Here is a 20,042-nt window from a genome sequence, read left to right as displayed (position 1 = left end):
ACTCACCTCTGCATAACATCTAACTGGAATGTGCTTGAAGCCATCCTGATCCGGAATGGGTTCCATAAGTCTACGATTTACTGCCCAAAACTGATCAAATTTATCTGAAATTTAAAAAAGCAATTTGATAAAGAAATATATAAAAAATGTTCCCATTTTTATGGAAATTGTGTTCCATCCACGATTTGTTGTTCTTAATGTGTTAATTTCAATCTGGTAATTACAATTTTTGCATGCTGCTGTATTACAAGATCATCATAAACTTCAAACTGCAAAAATATCACCGATATCTTTCTAGTTTGAACCTTGATGATCTTAGTGATATCTTTGTCCAAAGCATCCAATTTTCTGCCTTCCTCGGTTATGAGCTATACGCCCTTATTACCGGTATCACTACATGGTGAAAACCAAGAAAAGTGATTATGACCCTTATTATCTGTATCTGTATAATTGTATGGAAATCGCTTTAGAGAGAAAAGTAATTACTTGGATGAACTTGAAGATATTATGAACATCATGCCACTAATATTTTGTTAAAAAATGAGTTTTTTACACTACAGTGATCACTTATGCGTGATACTGGTAATAATTAAAATCAAATGGAAGTGAGAACGGTAATAAGGGCCATAATACCAATTATCTTATTTACCATTTACTAATCCTAACCAGAGCTGGTTGTGGTCCTTTTTCTGCATAGCTGAAACAACCTGGCCACGATGTTTCAGCACGTCAGCTTCTTTTAGACTTGACATGAAATGTGCTTCTACGATATCTCTGCAATTATTCAAGAATAAAATTTATCAGAAGTATGCGAACACACCCCCTGTAAAATATATCTACTTATTCGGACATCGAAATAACACTTCTTCGGGAAATTTAGAGAAATGCACTGTGATATGCCATGGCAGAATGGCGTCGCTACCGGCTAGAAGATCGAAGAGCACTCCTGCAGTAGTAAAATAGGTTAAATGGATAGAAATTTCAGCAACAGTATTTTCAATAATCACCTATTGGATAATGCCACTTTAAAGGTGTTCCGTTGCAATCTAGCCACATTTCTCCATCCTGTTGCTCATTGTAAACGAATTTCAGAAAGTGCTTACGAACCTGGTAATAAAAAAATACACAAGTCAGCTAGGAAACTCTGTGATCATCTTAATCTACGAAAAGCCCCTTCACCTTTTCAGTTACCAACGGAAAATAACTAAGTCTCGGAATTAATAGAAAAAACTCATCCGGTGCTACATCGGTCTCGTCCGGCGAAAGTTGAAAGTGAATTGGAATTTTGCCTTCCCAGATTTCCCGAAGAATTTCTCGGTCGTTTGCCATTTTCGGCGGAATACTTTGCTCGTTTCACTTTTACTGAAATATCGACCTCAAATACTGTTAACTGTTAAATATGTTTAATATAGAAATGGTGCAAAAAGATAAGCTAGGAAGATTAATAAATTGAACTATATAATCAGCAATGATTTGTTTTGTTTCATGAATGTTATCGACTAAGACAAGACCTGACAACTGGCTTCTTATTCTTCCTTCCGAATCATCCTTCTCGTCATTTTCGCCCTGTGGAATAAATACCAACGTATCGGCTACAGTGTAGCCATATTCACAGATTTTTTAACAACTCTGCTAGGAAAAAAATATTTATTTATAGACTCGGTTTTTGATTTTAAATAAACATGAAAATTGTTTTGGTGAATGCATTTCTTTATTATATATTAATGCTTAAAAACCATTAATTGAGCTTTGATGACAAAACACGAAGTATCTCATGTTGAACGCAAAATCGAATCCATTGTTGACGTATTACCGGATCTTTTAGAAACCGGAAAAAGTCAGGCTTGGATAGAAATGCTTAGTGCGACCACAGTGTGGAACACAACAGTTCATTCTTCTCGTAAAAGTTAACACACTTTCGAGTTTACACTAATTTAACAAATCTTTTTTGGTTAAAATTTAATTCACTAAAAAGAAGAACGGCTTGATGCTTATTTTAATTACACAGTGCTGCCACTATAAACATTTATTACCAATGAGATTGAAAAAAAGTGAAACATTCTCCGAAAATTTTCATTTTCATTGGTGAGCTAACATTATATATTTTAATAAACTTGTTTTCTGATTATCTTTATACCTGGCATCATTGCTCGCGTACCCTGCAAAAGTTTTTTCTTTTCACAATGTGCAGGTAGCAACATCAAAATCAGCCAATCAGAAACTGGTCCATTTTGGAACAAAAGCAGCCCCCCCAGATGTCAGGTCTTGTCTTACACGCTTAGAAAAAGTTACTCAAAGTTTGAGTACTAGTTACTCATTTTCAAATGATACATGGAAACGTCAAAAATTGAGTAGTTATCATCAATGATATTGAGTAACTCCTACTCTAAATTTGAGTTTAACGCAAGAGCTCGTTTTTTTTGTTACTATTCGCAAGATCAGTCTAAAAGTTGTAATAACCATTTGTAGAAACAGGTTGTATATTTTGTTAGTGAGATCGCGTATTTCGAGGGTGAGTCGCTCAACACAAACGGTGTTGTGTCTGCAAAAACCGGAACGATAAACTCCGTGTTGTGCTTTAGAATGAAACCGAATATGCTCAAATGTCATTTATGAGGAATAAGTGTATGATTGGTGCCTGAACATAACTGACATGTATGTTAATTTGCGATTGACACACTACTCCAAGCAACCACCACTTGATATAGTATTGAGTTCAATTACTTAATATTTTAATACAATACACTCAGAAAAGGAGCAATTTTTTTTGCAAATTTCGTATATGGGAAATAAAATTTCACTCAAAATTTGAGTGATAGTTACTTTAGTTTTGGTACATGTACAAATAAAGTATTACTCAGTAAATGAGTAGATTTTACCCAAATATCGTTTCCAGTGGAAGAACTCAAATTTGAGTAACTTCGGAGTTACTCTAAATTAGAGTTGTTCCACTTTTTCTGTAGATGAGTGAGATCTTACTCAATTTTGAGTAACTATTTTTAAGCGTGTATAGGTTATCGATAAAGAGATGGATCAACAGTTGATAGTTACTATGATCTTAGCAGAGATGCCAGGTATAAATTTCAAATATCTCCAGACAGGGTTGGAAAAGTCTGTATATCCGAAAAAAAATCTGCAGTCAGCAAGTATGTCTTGCTGGCAGCCATTTCTCTATATAAAGTATATGATACGCTATGATATTTTGCAATAAAAATCTGTAGTTTTGATAAAATCATTGACACAGAAGCAGTTTGAAAAAATAGGCAAAAAACTGAGATTTTACAGAAAAATCTGTGAATATGGTAACTCTGATCTGTATGTCAGACAACCAGAGATGCCAGTTAAAATTTTCAAAAATCTACAGCCAGGATCAGTGTTTGGAATCAGGGCTGTCAACTGTTTTTTTTTCCAAAAATCTGTATTTAGCTTAAAAATCAATTGAGCAATTTGACGTCTCATTTACTCACACCGATGCAAAGTGCGCAGATCTATTCATATACGAAATTAGAATGTGTGCGAGCCGAAGTCAAAGTTTGTTGTGGGTTCAATTTTACACTGAGGTAAAACATTTTTGACTCACATTCATACACTGCGAAAAATGCATATAGAATTTCGTAAGCTATGGACTAATGAACCAAGTAGAAGACAGTACCATTAGGGTAACAGAGGTATTTTGGCCAACTTTAAGATTGATTTTATTTTGGCCCACTTTGTAAAAATATCCCCCAAATGTTATAATATCTTTGAAAACCCCTTCCGCAATAGGTAATTTAATGTGATTAGCTTCAAATTGATGCAACATGGGTTACTTAACATCGATAAAATCCGATGAAATTGATAAAGTTTGTTAGGTGGGCGAAAATATATGAAGTGGCCAAAATACCTCTGTTACCCTACGTGATATAGAGTTTCATGAACGATTTTATGTCTTTCTCAACTGTTCTCTTGGCATTGCAGTGTTTTTTATTGCATATATGTCTTCAATAATTGGCACGATGCGGCTCGACAAAATTCACTGGGTTATTTCGACACACTCACACTTGCATTAACCTTTCAACTGCTGAGAATAGCCACACCAACACATTCGCACGTGGATTGGACTATACGTACAACAGAGATGCCATTTATACAGATTTATCTGTATTATACAGATTTTTACATGCGCATACAGATTTAATACAGAGTACAAATTTCTTACAGATTTTTTAAATTTAATACAGATTTTTACAGATTTCACCAAAAGTATTATGGAAAAAATTAAACTATCTATTAGTATTTGAGGTATCTATTAGTATTTGATTGCAATGACGAGATAAACGTTTAGGAATCAACGTACAAATCACTTTTTAAAATATATTTTTTGAGCAGATATTTAATGAAGAACACTGAAATCCATTTATATTAAAATTTGTAACTAAATTGAACTTACAAGTTAGACAAGTTTTGGCATCATGACACATTATTGCCAGACTGAAAGTTGTATTACCTGACTCGACGTTGCATATTGGGTTTTGGAAATCCATCTCAACTTATGAAGTGAACATTTTCAAATTAGACAAGTATATGGCGCCATAATTCAATTGTTGTTGATAGGAAAAAACTATAAAATTTCGTCGATGAATATAATATAAGGTATGAAATTTAATCTACCACACTATAACCATAATCTATTGGAATAACACCTTTTAACATAATTGTATTGTAGAAATTTCATTTTATTAGCGAATACAGATAAATGCAGATATTTTATACGAATCAATACAGATTTTCTATGAAAATATCTGGCATCTCTGATGTAGAATATCTTTCTCGAAAAATCAAAAATCGATTTAGTGCGGAAATGAAATTCAACACAAAAACTGAAAATCGGTATTTATCTGTATGAAAATTGAAATGACGGTATTTTGAGAGAGCATATCTGTATTCCTGTATCGAGTCCAAAAATCGGTATAACTACCGAGAAATCGGTATAGTTAGCAGCGCTGTTTGGAATATTAATTCACCGGTGAATGAATATATCGTATACTTTCAAATGGCTGGTTCTAACATACCGGTCATATCTAAAAAAAAGTCAAACAAACAAAACGCTAGTGGAAGTAAATATATTCCAATCATCAGTCCGTTAGCGAAAACTGAATATATAATCTTCGTCACTTTCTAGCCCCGTGAATATTGAGAAACCGTGAGAAAGAGAAACATTAGTAGGGGTGAATATTGTTTGCTTTCTTCCATTCTCGTGCATGGACAGCCATTCCAATAAAGCAACAAGGCTCACGTTCTCACGTTCTTCAAAAGAGATATGGTTCATAAAGCTGGTATATTCATGAATATCATACGCCTTGAAGCATGTATACTCATATTCACTGCTTCATTCATCCAAACCCTGGCCAGGATCGTAACCAGCCTCCTCCTGGACAGGGATGCCAGGTCATTTTTTCAAAAATCTGTGATCAAACCCAAAACCTGTCTGTGAAAATCTGTGACCGTTTTCCGTACCACAAATTGTGGTACGGAAAACGGTCACAGATTTTCATTGTGGTCCACAATAGCAGTTCAAAATCAATTTGGTGAGCAAAAAAAAGTCTCACTACCAACACGCTGGGTACCTTTTTCCTCAACCGCTTTGTACTTTTTGGTGCAAAATCTGTGATTCATTCAAGAATCTTTGAAAATCTGTAATCATTTTCAGAAATCAGTGAAAATCTGTGTCATTTTAAAAATCTGTGCAGAAAATTCAAAATCTGTGAAACACAGATTAATCTGTGAACCTGACATCCCTGCTCCTGGGCCCCATCGAGGAATTTGACGTCTCTGTTACTCACACCGAAGCAGAGTGCACAGACGACGACACGACCTGCCACTCGTCTACCAAAACTGTATCGTAAATTTAACTACCCCTCAGTAACTGGAAATGTCAAATCGAAAACGCTAGTGAATTTTTTTAAACTGGCAGCACAAGTTGATACATTTATTGATTTTGAATAACAGTCACCCTAACCTTGGTTACTGCATATCGAAGGCAAGATGAATGTAAACAAAATAAATTTCAGATCGGTTATTATATTACGGAACATTTTAATGGATTTACCTGACTCGAGCGGAATATAAAAATTGAAGAGTATGAGTTATGTCTTTTATAAAGCCAAGTTCAAAATTCAGGTCTTGACTTGAAACCGTTGTGTGAGAAGGAAGACATGGAAATGACCGACAACGATCTGAGCTAGGCCAGTGCTCTACGGTACCTGCATAACGTACGGTAAAATAATTTCTTTGTGGAATTCCACTAGTAATCCTCTAATAGTGGCCAACAAGGTGAAATACTGTTCCCACTGCTGCGCAATCAACCGACACAAAACAATTTTGACACCGGCATATTACACCGAATCCTACTGCCCAGAAAAGCTAGCAGTTGAAGCGTATGGATGAATCGCTGGAAGCAGATCATTGTCCTCGTTCGTTGGTTTCATCCATAGTTTCGTGAAAATTCCGAAAATCGAGTCCATTTGAATGCATTTCTGCTTAATTTGGACAAAGTTTAACACTAATAGAACTATTCCACCGCTTTCAAAACATGTTTATTTGTTTTGGGGTTCCTTGGTAACTAGTCCATAGCAACTCAAACAGTGTTGCTTGAGAAGATTATTTTTATCATTTACAAGGGGTCGCTAGATTTGTGGTAACTGGCGGTGAATCGTTAGAGAACAGTTTTAATGCTGATTTTTCTTCGGAGTGCCTGGTCGTGTCGTCGGCACAGATCTATTCATATACGAAATTAAAATGTGTGCGAGTCGAAGTCAAAGTTTGTTGTGGGTTCAATCTTACACTGAGGTAAAAATGTTTTTGACTCATAATCATACACTGCGGAAAATGCATATAGAGTTTCGTAAGCTATGAACTTATGAACCTAGTAGAAGACAGTTCCATTACGTGTTGAGTTTTTTAAACAGTTTCATGCCTTTCTCAGCTGTTTTCTTGGCATTGCAGTATTTTTTGTTGCATATATGTCTTCAATAATTGGCACGATGCGGCTCGACAATAATCACTGGGTTATTTCGACATACTCACACTAGCATTCGTTACACAACCGCTGAAAATAGCCACACCAACACATTCACACGTGAATTGGACCATGTTTTTGTGACCATCATCTTTTCCGCAGAGACGAAAACAGCGAAGAAGTATGTAAACATCAATAAAAGTTTGTTGATGCTAAATATCTGGTTTGTTGAAACAATGATGATTTTTACATGTTTGATTGTAAATATGATATCGTTATGGAACGTGAGGTGCCAAATTGTAATACTGACTCACAATCGATGATGTGTTGTATTTTACTTCATTTTATTTACTCTGCTCTCACTGACTTGCTAGCTTTGAAGGCCCCAAAGGTAATGTTGCTCGAATATCAAAAATGCAACAAACGCCAATGATCATCGTTCGTTTCCCTTCGCCTTTGTTCGATAATCGTTCTGGTATTCGGACTTGTCGGCGCTGCTGATCTATTCCTTGCAGTTGTTATTAGCATTTGACATACCCCTGAATGACTTAACGCGAATATGGAACGAATATTCATACAGCGATCATCGTCAAAACCTATTTCTCGATGATCGTTCGTGCTGTCTTTGAAACAAGAAAATTAAGACGTTTCACCTTGCATTATTACAATAGTCTTATGTATATGTGATGAACCATATCCCAGCACTCTCCCAACGCAACGAACATGTACGATGTATACCAGCAGCGGAGAATGTATATTCGGGTTCTCTACGATTATTGATAATTCTTGTTCATCCTTCCCTCTTTCGTGCAGTGAATAGTTCAACGTAATTCGCCCGTCTCGTAAGTAATAGAATCATATTCACGGCGAAGATCGATTAATGAAATAGTTACGCGAAGAATATTTGCAACATTACCCAAAAGACCAAGATGTTAGTTACGATAGCACTGGCTAAAGCGCCTTATTATTACCACTGGGCTGGTTGGAACAGTATGTGAATCCGAAAAAATGTCTGAGGACTTTCATTTTTCTATAGAATATGACACACATGACTGACTCGGTGAGCAAAAAATTGAAAAGTGTAAATTTTGACGAAAGTCTCCGAAAGACTCGATTTTGAAATGTCTTCTGCACTTTATAAGAAATGTGCAGATTTGCAGCAAATATGCAAACCTGGCATCTCTGCAGACAACAGAGTGAAAAAAGATCGATCATTGAACAATTTGACGTCTTAGTTACTCACACCGATGCAGAGTGCGCAGATCTATTCATATACGAAATTAGAATGTGTGCGAGCCGAAGTCAAAGTTTGTTGTGGGTTCAATTTTACACTGAGGTAAAACATTTTTGACTCGTAATCATACACTGCGAAAAATGCATATAGAATTTCGTAAGCTATGAACTAATAAACCAAGTAGAAGACAGTTCATTTACGTGATATACACACTTAAAACCATTTCTTGAGCTCGGCATAATAAAATGCCGAAACTGATCAGCAACACCTAAATTTGCTGAATGCTCAGTAATCAATACGCATGTTTCTGAACTTCGTTAAATGCATTCACTGATATTTCGGTAAATTGCTTCATTTTGCCGAAATTTGGCATAATTGCTTGCTGAATTTATCAGTAAACAACAGATATGCCGACATCAGCAGAGACGTTTGCCGAGATTTCGTAATATGCGCTAGCTGTTGCCGATATTCAGCACGACAGCTGTCATTTATTGCCACGTTACATTTTCGCTACGCATTGCGCGATTATTTTCTGATGAAATTCTCGAGTGAAAAAATGGATAATCTTCGAAGAAACGTGGAACCACTTGCAAGTAAAAATATTGAATAAATATAGTGACATGTTTCGCTTTATAAAAAGCGACTTTATCAGATCACATTATAAGGGAAAAACACCCAACACGAAGCTCAAAGAGTCCTCGAGACAAAACTTTGGGGGATATGCGAAAAAATAACCCAATGCATGGACAAATTCAATAGATCAAAGTAAGTTTATTTTTTGAACAATACCGTATATGCATCATTAAATATTGAAAATTTTTGTATATTTTTTTTTATTTTCATATTTCCAGCTCGACTCGAGGTGGCCGCATCCGGAAACGCCGCTTTTTATTATGCTACATGTTTTAAGGTAGAGGCTTTAAGCACTACTGGCAACAAATTTGTAAGCCTCCTTCAAGTGTTAATAAAATGAATTTTTGATCCTGAATGGTGTGTTTATAATGTTTAGAAATTACAAACAAAATTAAATGACTAGATTTTTAATTACTGATGATTCGGTAATTTGTTTTTTTCATTTTTTCGTTTTATTGGATTGCCGAATATTCAGCGAACGTTTCACTGAGCAAACAGTAAATCTTATGCTGGCGATTTCGGCAATATTTGACGTTTGTCAAATTTGAGGGTGCCGAGACGCTCAGTTATTTTATTTTTGCCGAGATGATTGCTGATTACTCAGCTGTGCGAATCTCGGCATTTTTTTGCCGAGACACAGCTAAAAAATTTAAGTGTGTAGAGTTTCATAAACGATTTTGTGTCTTTCTCAACTGTTCTCTTGGCATTCCAGTGTTTTTTATTGCATATATGTCTTCAATAATTGGCACGATGCGGCTCAACAAAATTCACTGGGTTATTTCGACATACTCACACTAGCATTAACCTTTCAACTGCTGAGAATAGCCACACCTACACATTCGCATGTGGATTGGACTATAGCCAATTTCATTTTTATTCAAACAATATCTTGTTGAAATTATGCGTTGATTATATTTTGAAACTTCGCATGGTGCAACTTGTTAGAAATTTTAACAGTACAAAGCAATCAATGCGAAACAAGCTTAAAAGGTAATTTTGTTCCGAAATGAATAAAATTTAAATGATATAATATATATTTAAAAACAAAATAAATTTTCTTTCACAACAACAACGCCCTTTTGAAATAATGCAATCGAATAAATCGTTTTGACAGAACCAGAGAACCAAAAATTTTGGTTACACTTAGAGATGCCAGATCTGCAGATTTGTCTGTAAATTTTCAGATTTCGGGTATAGTGCTGCAGACATTTTTTGTTGTGCAGACTTTTGAGTTTTTCGCAGACTTTCGTCCAAATTTACAGACTTTTGAAATTGCCACGACTTTTTTTGTGCTCGAAAAGTCAGTTTTGCGTGTCATACTTAATAGAGAAATTGCTGCTAGCAAGGCATGCTTACTGACTAGAGATTTTTTTTCACATTTACAGACTTTTTAAACCCTGTCTGAAGATATTAGAAATTTGAACCTGGCATCTCTGGTTACGCTTGAGCACAAAGGGAGCTGTCAAGTTGCACCCCCGTTGTTGACATCGTTTGTATGGAACCTAGGGGTATTGTTATTTGTATTTTCTTATACCGTATTCATTTTTGAGTCCACGCGCTGGCGTCTGACTCCGAGTGAAACGAACACGTGGTAAACGACCTAAACAACAGCTCATAAAAAAGAAACAAATAAACAAACTCGCATGGATGTCGTGGTGCGACTCGAGAAAAGCATGTAAAAAGCGCGCCAGGATTAAAGCAGAAGCATGTAAACATAAACAAACGACCAGTTCAGATCTGGATTTCATTTCTAAGTTACTCCGGTTTTATAAGTTCCTGTTCCCCATTACACAATACAAGTAGGTTTACAATTTCCCTTCAAGGGCTTGCAAGGTAACGTCGAAATATAGAAAATTATACGCAAATCCGATTCTGTTCATTCCGTTGGAGGAAGGATTTGGGGGATGGCACTGTGGAATCTATTACAATTATCATGGAAAATGGAGTTCTTCCACTTTTCTCTTTCGATAGCGAGAATCTCTCCGTATTGGGACATAGTTTTGTGAATATAAGGACCGATGACACTTGAGGGAAGATCATGCACACGTACTTCTATAGCACAATCTTCATATACTGGAATGTTGTACGTTTTCGTTGAACGTTTTCGTGCTCCACATAGTGCACATTGTTATAGTCTTTTGCGAATTGAATTGCATTCAACTCTATAGAACCAAATGTAAACAACATTATTTGTCTTATTGCATTGAAGTAAATGCACACGTTTAATGTCAAGATGCATTTGCTCCTTAAGCAAACCTTCAAGTTCTCGTAAATAATAATTGTATTCTTTCGTAGCGGTGGTAGTTTTGTTCGTTTGGTTCACTCATTTCGAGATCGTTCTATTGTTCACTACACAATACTATACTTGGTTTCTTCCGTCCCGAACGTAAGCAATTTTGTTTTATCGACTGACTTGGATGAAATGTGAAAGCGAACTGGTGGAGAATGTTACCAGCCGAAATTTGTGATTCCGAATGCTTACTGGGTACATCCGTTCGAGGTTAACTACGAGCAAGTTGGCCAAACGCTGTTGTACCGACGACACGACCAGATACTCCGAAGAAAAATCGGAATAAAAAGTGTTCGTGAGCGATTTACCACCAGTTACCATAAATATAGCGACCCCTTGAAAATGACAAAAACTAACGTTTCGAGCAACACTGTTTAAGTTGCTATGAGCTAGTAGTTACCAAGGAGCGCCAGAGTAAATAAACAAACAGTTTGAAACAGTTGTGGAAAAATTCCACATTTCATGATTATTCACAATCATTTACAAAAAAATGCAAAAAAATACCAATAATTCATTCGAGGGCTAAGTTGTATATAAAGTTTGTCAAACGCCGATGCTTGGTGAGTGGTTATCTTTGTATAAATGAATTTCTAATCGCTTTGTGTTTTTTAGTTCGACCTCGAAAAAAGAAATTATGATGGATTGGTTAGTATCATTACTAGTGAAGTTAAAAGTCGTCTGGAGCGAGTTATCAAAAAGTCGACATTCAATCGGCTTGGTGGACTAGTTTTAGACCAGGAAGCTCGAGCACTGGCTTCATTCCTTACGGGAGCTACATCCTGGTCCGTTCGCGATAAGCTTGCTAGATTGCAACAAATAGCGACAATTCTGAATCAAGAGAGCGTTTCAGAATTACCTGAGTATTAGGATTCGTCTTCAACAACATGACACCTAGCGAAGTCCGGACAATTCTTGCGTTAAGGTAATGTCATTCAGATCCCCAACGCAAAAGTAAAAATGTTTTAGTACAGATACATTTTTTATTAAATCTGCAGGCTGGACTTTAAAATAGAACAACATAAAAAGTTGAAACTTTAAACGAGGAATGTATTTCTGGGAACGTTATGAACGTGATAAATGCTTAGTAAGATGAATATATTCCCTCTGAAGATAACACACGAGAAGTTTTTTATTGCCTTAAACAACCGAAATTTTTGGTAGTGAATAATTTGCGTTGCCGGTACGGTACGCCACTACGAATTACATATTCGTTATGAGACAAGTACTCCAGAAGTGTCGCGCAATTGACTTCAAAGCGGCATACGACACAATCGCTATGGCAGATCTCTGAAAGAATAAATTGAATACCAGCCAGCGGGCCTACTACACTCAGTGGTTTCGTTTTAATTGAGAATCTCTTGTTTTTGTTTACATTCCATATGTGGTTTCCAAGGATACTGGTAACTGTTTTTCAAAATCAACAATTTACCAACTTGTGTTGCCAGTTCCAGTTACTGAGGGGTAGTTAAATTTGCGATACAGTTTTGATAGTCGAGTGGCAGGTCGTGTCGTCGGTTGTACTCTACAATACAGGCAACCCGTGGACAACTTGACAGCTCCCATATATCGAGAATATAAGTAAAAGTTTTGGTTCTCTGGTTCTACAATGGCGTCGTAAATAGAATAACACTTTGAAATAACGTATCGGTTTTTCGACAATCTGCGGTTCAAATTTTGATATTCGAATAAGTAAAATAAATTTTGCTAGCATTTCTTGACATTAACAAAATAATTATGATGACATGTTATTATGCTTTAGTATAAGTATAATTTTTCTCTTTTCATCAATAGAAGTTTTAAAAGTAGTCACTTTTTAATAAATAATGAACGTGAAGAAATGTGTTCTACTGAATCTTGAAGAACAATACTACTAATTTGCAAACCAAGATTAAACTATGGTTCCCTCATCTTTATCCGAGTCGTTAGAAAATCATCCAATGATAACAAACACTTCTACAAATGGCTACAAATTCCTTGCGTTTAGTTACACACCACGTTTCAAAAAACACTTCATTTCAAACTCTATCAATTATTATTAATAGTTATCTTTTTAGACCAAAGAGAAGACGTTGGGCAGAGTGAATTAAAAGATAGAAAAATTACAAAATACGCATGTTCGGAGATTCATGACGTGTGTTATTGATGAGTGTGTTGCTATATGTACAGTGCTGTTAGAAAAATTCGCAATATTGTAAGTCACAATATGAAAACTACACTCCTTTTAAATATACCGTGAATAACTTAATGAAGTACTGGTTTCTTATGTAATCTTTTTGTTTCGTAATTCTTTGCACCCGTATTGTTTAGGTACACTAGCGCCGCCCTGAATTCAGTGGAACACATATGAAACAGGCTCATTTCTGTCAGGTTGTGTATGAGTTGTAGAAACTTGAATATGGATCGATTGTGCAAATTTTTATCAGTGTAAGCGAGGTCAGCTGGACGAAATGGAAACAAATTCGTTATTTTGCTTAGGGCATGTTCAGAAGTGGCTTATTGTCGCAATACTGAAATGTAAATGCGCTGCTTGTTTAGAGATGATACTTTCAGCAAGAGCTGTCAAATCGGTAGGAATTACTGTAGGAATTAGTTTCTAATTACTCCACCTTTTAAACGATTTCTTATGAAAACGGGTAAATTCATTTGAAAAATCATAGTAGAAGTTGAAGAAAAAGTTTTTACTCTAAGGTGGTAATGTTGATCTTCGTTCATTGCGCCAAATCTACCGGTTATTCAGAATAGAGCTGGTCAGAATGGTTTGATAACATTTTTCAAATGTCTGGAAATAACAAAATAAAGTATCCAAAATAAATAGTACTCGATCGCTATACATTCTAGTACTCGAGAAATCAACATTACACTGGTTTCGGTTTAACAAAATGTCGATCCGAAAAAACCTAACCTTACCAATTTCACACATTTGTACTCTTGAATAAACGATAAAAATGTTGCAAATCACTACTGCCGATATGAAAATTTCCGAAAGAATCCTCCTTTTCTTGGTTCCATTTTTCATTGGCAGGTGTCGCTGCCGGTAAATCAACTTTGAGACAATGTTCCAAGTGTTCCAGTTCTAGATGCATAATGTATGTCATTTTTAAATTTAAATTTGGAAATTATAACAAGAAAAACTAGCAGCCCCAGCATCGTTTTACTCGTGTTCAGGGATGCCAGGCTCTGAAACTGTGCTCGGATTCTGAAATAAATCACAGATTTTCACACAATAAATCACAGATTTTCACAAATTCAAATTTCAAATGAAAATCACAGATTTTCATTTTTGAAACCGAGCACAGTTTAGCAAAAAAAGTACAGAGCGGTAGAGGAAAAAGGTACAGAGGCTGTTAGTAGTGAGACTTTTTGTTTTTTTTGCTCACCAAAATGATTTCGATCTGCTATTATGGTACGGGAAACGTAGAGTGCCTACACGCTTAGAAAAAGTTACTCAGAGTTTGAGTACTAGTTACTCATTTTCCAATGATACATGGAAACGTCAAAAATTGAGTAGTTATCATCAATGATATTGAGTAATTCCTACTCTAAATTTGAGTTTAACGCCAGAACTCGTTTTTTTGTTACTATTCGCAAGATCAGTCTAAAAGTTGTAATAACCATTTGTATCAACAGGTTGTATTTTTTGTTAGTGAGATCGCGTATTCCGAGGGTGAGTCGCTCAACACAAACAGTGTTGTGTCTGCAAAAACCGGAATGATAAACTCCGTGTTGTGCTTTAGAATGGAAACGAATATGCTCAAATGTCATTTATGAGGAATAAGTGTATGATTGGTGCCTGAGCATAGCTGACATGTATGTTAATTTGCGATTGACACACTACTCCAAGCGACCACCACTTGATATAGTATTGAGTTCAATTACTTAATATTTTAATACAATACAATCAGAAAAGGAGCATTTTTTTGCAAATCTGGTATATGAGAAATAAAATTTCACTCAAAATTTGAGTGATAGTTACTCTATTTTTGGTACATGTACAAATAAAGTATTACTCAGTAAATGAGTAGATTTTACCCAAATATTGTTTCCAGTGGAAGAACTCAAATTTAAGTAACTTCGGAGTTACTCTAAATTAGAGTTGTTCCACTTTTTCTGTAGATGAGTGAGATCTTACTCATTTTTGAGTAACTATTTTTAAGCGTGTGAGAACAAAAGCTGTCATTCCAAACGAACAGCTGTCGTAACTCTGGTTATAGGCACTCTACACTCAAAATAATAATCATGTTATAGTTACGTGGAAAGTTATGTGAATATTTTCCACAATGCTTTTCACGTAGATTTTAATGGACTGGCATTTAAAAACTGTTTAATAAATAATCCAGTAAAAGCTACGTGTTTCATAGGTAAAATATAATGTACTGCTCATATCACATTTACCTATCAGTTCATGTAAAATTTAGATACCAGAGAATTACTATTTTATATGCTGGTTGAAGTCAAAAGGGAGATAGATATTTATATAAATCTAGGAAATGAAAATGCCATGAAAAATAACACATTTATTTCAGAAAATTAGTATAGAATTTTAACGGCTGTAAATAAAAAGCAACTAATAACGTCGTAGGATCTCGAATCGACAAGCCTCCAGAAATCGTTTTGTTGTCACTGCCATCCAACCGAAGCCGAAGTCGAGATCCGAGAACTCCCACAACACTACCGATGCAGGTTGAGTTCGCATTACATGGGTCCAATGTCTCCAGCTTCAAACCGATTCTGAACTCGTTTTTTGGTGGACCAACGGCCTGCTTGAAGCATTCGGCAGGAGCGGGCACACTTCCGGACTCACGTACATTGTTTGACGTTTGGTCAATTCACGTAAACCTTATGTGATGACTCTATTCATTTTAGGGGATGTTCGTATAACATTCATTTTCGTCACGTAAAATATTCAATTTGACATTTGAAACCAGTTTACAGATACACAGATTTTATACAGATTTCCTCGATTTAATACAGATTTATACAGATCTCAAAACAAGTAAGAAAAAAAACTTTTCTGTCTGAGCTATCGTTTAAAAATTTGATTACAGTGACGAGGTAAAAGTCTATCAATCAACGGACAAATAACAAATTAATATGGAAATCTGTTGTTAAATCCATTTATATTTTCATTTGAAACCAATTTGAACTGATATTCAATGAAGTAATGGCATCATGAAACTTTACTGTCAAACTGAGAGTTGTATAATCCGACTTGACGTTGCATATTGGGTGTTGAAATTCCTAGTCAAATTATAAGTCAACAATTTTAAACTATATGGAATTACAATTCAATTGTTGTGAATAAAAAAATTTAAAAAAAACTGAAATTTCGTCGTTAAATATTTTTGAGCCGCGCTCACAATGACAATGACTGATTGAGTCTACCATCCTACAACCACAATCTATTGGAATAACATCTTTAAGGATCAATTTGTTGTAAGAATTTCAATTTATTAGTGAATACAGATTAATAGTATGTTCACATTAGCGCTGATATCAAGTGATATTGGGATATACTTGATATTCGATGATATCATGTGCGATATCACTTGATATCCCATACAATTTGATGTCAACGCGTATCACCATTTTAGCATAATATCCGGGATATCATGTACGATATCATATCAAGTTGTCAAAAATCGCAACTAGCAACACGGATAATGGCATTGAACGCACTCATTTATGAACGTCACTTTGAAAGTGACAATAAACAATCATTATAATTTTGATTTCATCAACGAATATTGGCGTTCGGAGACCGATAAATGCGAGACTTCAATTATCGATTGAATTTTAGGAGAGAAAAGCAATATTATTTATCTTACTTTTTATGGGAACATTCTATATGACAACTTGATTGTCAAACGATATCCGAGGGGGACGACACTAAAAAACTGCACTTCGCTTCGATTAGACTTTTTCACGCTGCATACGATTATGCACACTTTGCTTCTCTTTGCTACACATAGTAACGGTTGAATATGGATCGATCGTCTTTTCATGGATTTTTGCTGGTTAAAAACATAATCATGGAGATATGATGTATCGTAATAGGCCATGAAACCTGAAAGTTGCAAATGTCACATGAAGATGCCAGATGCAGACAGTTCGGAAAGTTGTGAACTATCGTCCTGTAAAATCAGTTTTGTTATATTCTGGTGCATAGCTAACCCACACACCGAGAGCGTATGCTCCGGATTATCTGCCATATCCTATCGGAATGTTGGCCATTCTCGTTTAATATCTGCGTCATTTTCCACAGTTTCTATATTCAACTCGAACCAAAAATTATTATATTCCATCTTCATGCTCCCAGCTACCAAGAAAACAAATTTTCAATGTTGTTTAACCCTAATTTCATTTTACCAATCTGCTGACGAATCAATGTTGACACTCAGTGAATGTCAAGACCAGTAACAGAAACTTTTTAAGAGATCACATGTTCTTTGACTTTCTTTTACACGGTTAGAAACGCTTTTAAACGGATCGATCTAGATGTTTGGATAGATGTAGTTTTTTCACTTTCCATTGACTTTTTGTATTTTATTTGAAAAAACCAGATCTGTCGTCCCCCTCGACGATATCATTCATACCATGTTCACATTTGCGCTTATATCACTTGATATACCGAGATGATATGCATATCACGTGGGAGTGTTCACATATGAACGAAATAATATCGTTTGATAATCAAATTGTCATATTGAATGTTTCCATTAGGAGTAAGATCAATAATATTGCTTTTCTCTCCTACAATTCAATCAATAGTTGAAGTCTTGCAATTAATGGTCTCCGAACGCCAGTTGTTCTGGCGACACTGTCCTACCTTTCAGAGATGAACGAGCTGGGCGCCCTGGACCGGAAGAGAAGTGAAAACGTCAGAACGAGAGAACTGAAGTTAGAACGGAGTAATTTGCAGCTCTTACATAGCGAGCAACTATTCATATATTTAAGTGCAGTTATTAATTTCTAGTTATACGTTTGATCTAACGGTTATGTTGACCGTTTTACGGAATACGGTAGTACGTATATAAATTTGAATTCTTTAATTAGCATCACGAATACTGATAAGCATCTATCACAAGCAGAGATGCCAGATATTTTCATAGAAAATCTGTATTGATTCGTATAAAATATCTGTATTTATCTGTATTCGCTAATAAAATGAAATTTCTACAATACAATTATGTTAAAATGTGTTATTCCAATAGATTATGGCTATAGAGTGGTAGATTAAATTTCATATCGTATATTATATTCATCGACGAAATTTTATAGTTTTTTCCTATCAACAACATATGCTTGTCTAATTTGAAAATGTTCACTTCATAAGTTGAGATGGATTTCCAAAACCCAATATGCAACGTCGAGCCAGGAAATACAACTGTCAGTCTGGCAATAATGTTTCATGACTAACTAACTTTTAAGTTCAATTTAGTTACAAATTTTAATATAAATGGATTTCAGTGTTCTTCTTTAAATATCTGCACAAAAAATATATATTTTAAAAAGTGATTTGTACGTTGATTCCTAAACGTTTATCTCGTCATTGCAATCAAATACTAATAGATAGCTCAAATACTAATAGATAGTTTAATTTTTTCCATAATACTTTTGGTGAAATCTGTATAAATCTGTATTAAATTTAAGAAATCTGTAAGAAATTTGTACTCTGTATTAAATCTGTATGCGCATGTAAAAATCTGTATAATACAGATAAATCTGTATAAATGGCATCTCTGATCACAAGTGAGGTTATGTGTGGTTTCCTTCAGTGCATTTTCATGTTTTTCCTTTTCTTGTTGAAGGTCGGACGGCGTGCTTAAATAAATTGAATTGGCCATTAGGCTATTAAGACGCCTTCCCACGTAGGAGCCACTCTAGTTGAACAAATTATTTACTCGATAGAAGGTAGGGCTCGACATTAGTTAATTACACGTGAATTATTGAATTCTACTGTTGAATTATTGGCTCATCTTTAGGAGGCCGTCATCGATACAAGTTTACCGCGAATAGGGAGATTTATCGTTCGGATAAATGAACAGGGGAAGACTCAATGTAAGTCGTTAGTTGAACTTCGCAACACTTGTTATTATAAACTGACTAATTTAATATAATCCATTTTAGCTTTGAGCTGTTACACAAGAACCGCTGCAAAGAATCTCCTACGTCCGAACTCTTCCCTAAACATCCTCAAAGATTGATTCATAGGATGTCCCAAGAACAAGATGGATTCGACTGCGAGAAATGTTAACGGTCAAATTCATGCGACAACATGGTACAGTGCGATACTTGTCTGGGTTGGTACCACCTGGACTGCGCAAACGTCTCACCGGGAGTTGAAAATCGACCATGGCACTGCGAAACTTGCTCGTATCCACTCTCGCCTTCGAATGCGGATGAAAAGCAATCTGTTACCGACCGCCCGATAGCCAATTCAACGGGGAAAATGCAGCCGGCGATTGCAGAAAAAATAAAGAGTCGGAAAATAATTCGAGAAGTGTAACATCTCCGACCAAAAAGACACTGAAAAAAGGAAATAGACACTCGGAACTAGCGCATACCGACAATGGGTCTATGCATACTAATACTAAAGTTTCAGCGCAAAAGGCTCTACATCGCCTAGAGGAAAAACAGAAATTGGAAGAACAAATACTGAAACTTCAACGACGAGAATTAGAGAAAGCCAAGGAACGCCTGCGAATTGAAAAGGATCTGGAGGAAAAGGAGAACGCATTGATCAGGAAACAGCTTAAAATGCAGGAAAAGTTCTTGGATGAAAAGCACAGTTTGGAAAAACAACTTATGGAAGATGACGCCAGTTCTAGACGCACTGGAAATTCTTTGACAAGTAAATGGATAAAAGATCAACTTTCACGCAACCTTCC

The 20,042-nt window shown here is 35.6% G+C and overlaps 1 protein-coding gene across 1 annotated transcript in view; it reads right to left on the bottom strand.

Moving 5' to 3' along the window:
• Positions 1-1,527, bottom strand: part of LOC131436884 (autophagy protein 5) — a 43,731-nt gene extending 42,204 nt beyond the window's left edge. Inside the window, exons 1-5 of the mRNA XM_058605853.1 lie at positions 1,180-1,527; positions 1,008-1,107; positions 841-946; positions 650-774; positions 7-104 (exon numbers count right to left, since the gene is read on the bottom strand). Of these exons, the coding sequence (XP_058461836.1) occupies positions 7-104; positions 650-774; positions 841-946; positions 1,008-1,107; positions 1,180-1,329 (579 nt within the window). The 5' untranslated portion in view covers positions 1,330-1,527. The remainder of the gene's footprint in view (positions 1-6; positions 105-649; positions 775-840; positions 947-1,007; positions 1,108-1,179) is intronic.
• Between the last annotated feature and the right edge of the window lie 18,515 nt (positions 1,528-20,042).

The sequence above is a fragment of the Malaya genurostris genome, chromosome 3, assembly GCF_030247185.1.
Source record: "Malaya genurostris strain Urasoe2022 chromosome 3, Malgen_1.1, whole genome shotgun sequence".
Lineage (NCBI taxonomy): Eukaryota > Metazoa > Arthropoda > Insecta > Diptera > Culicidae > Malaya > Malaya genurostris.
Note: the sequence above shows the minus strand (reverse complement) of the source record. Positions and strands in the feature narration are given on the sequence as shown.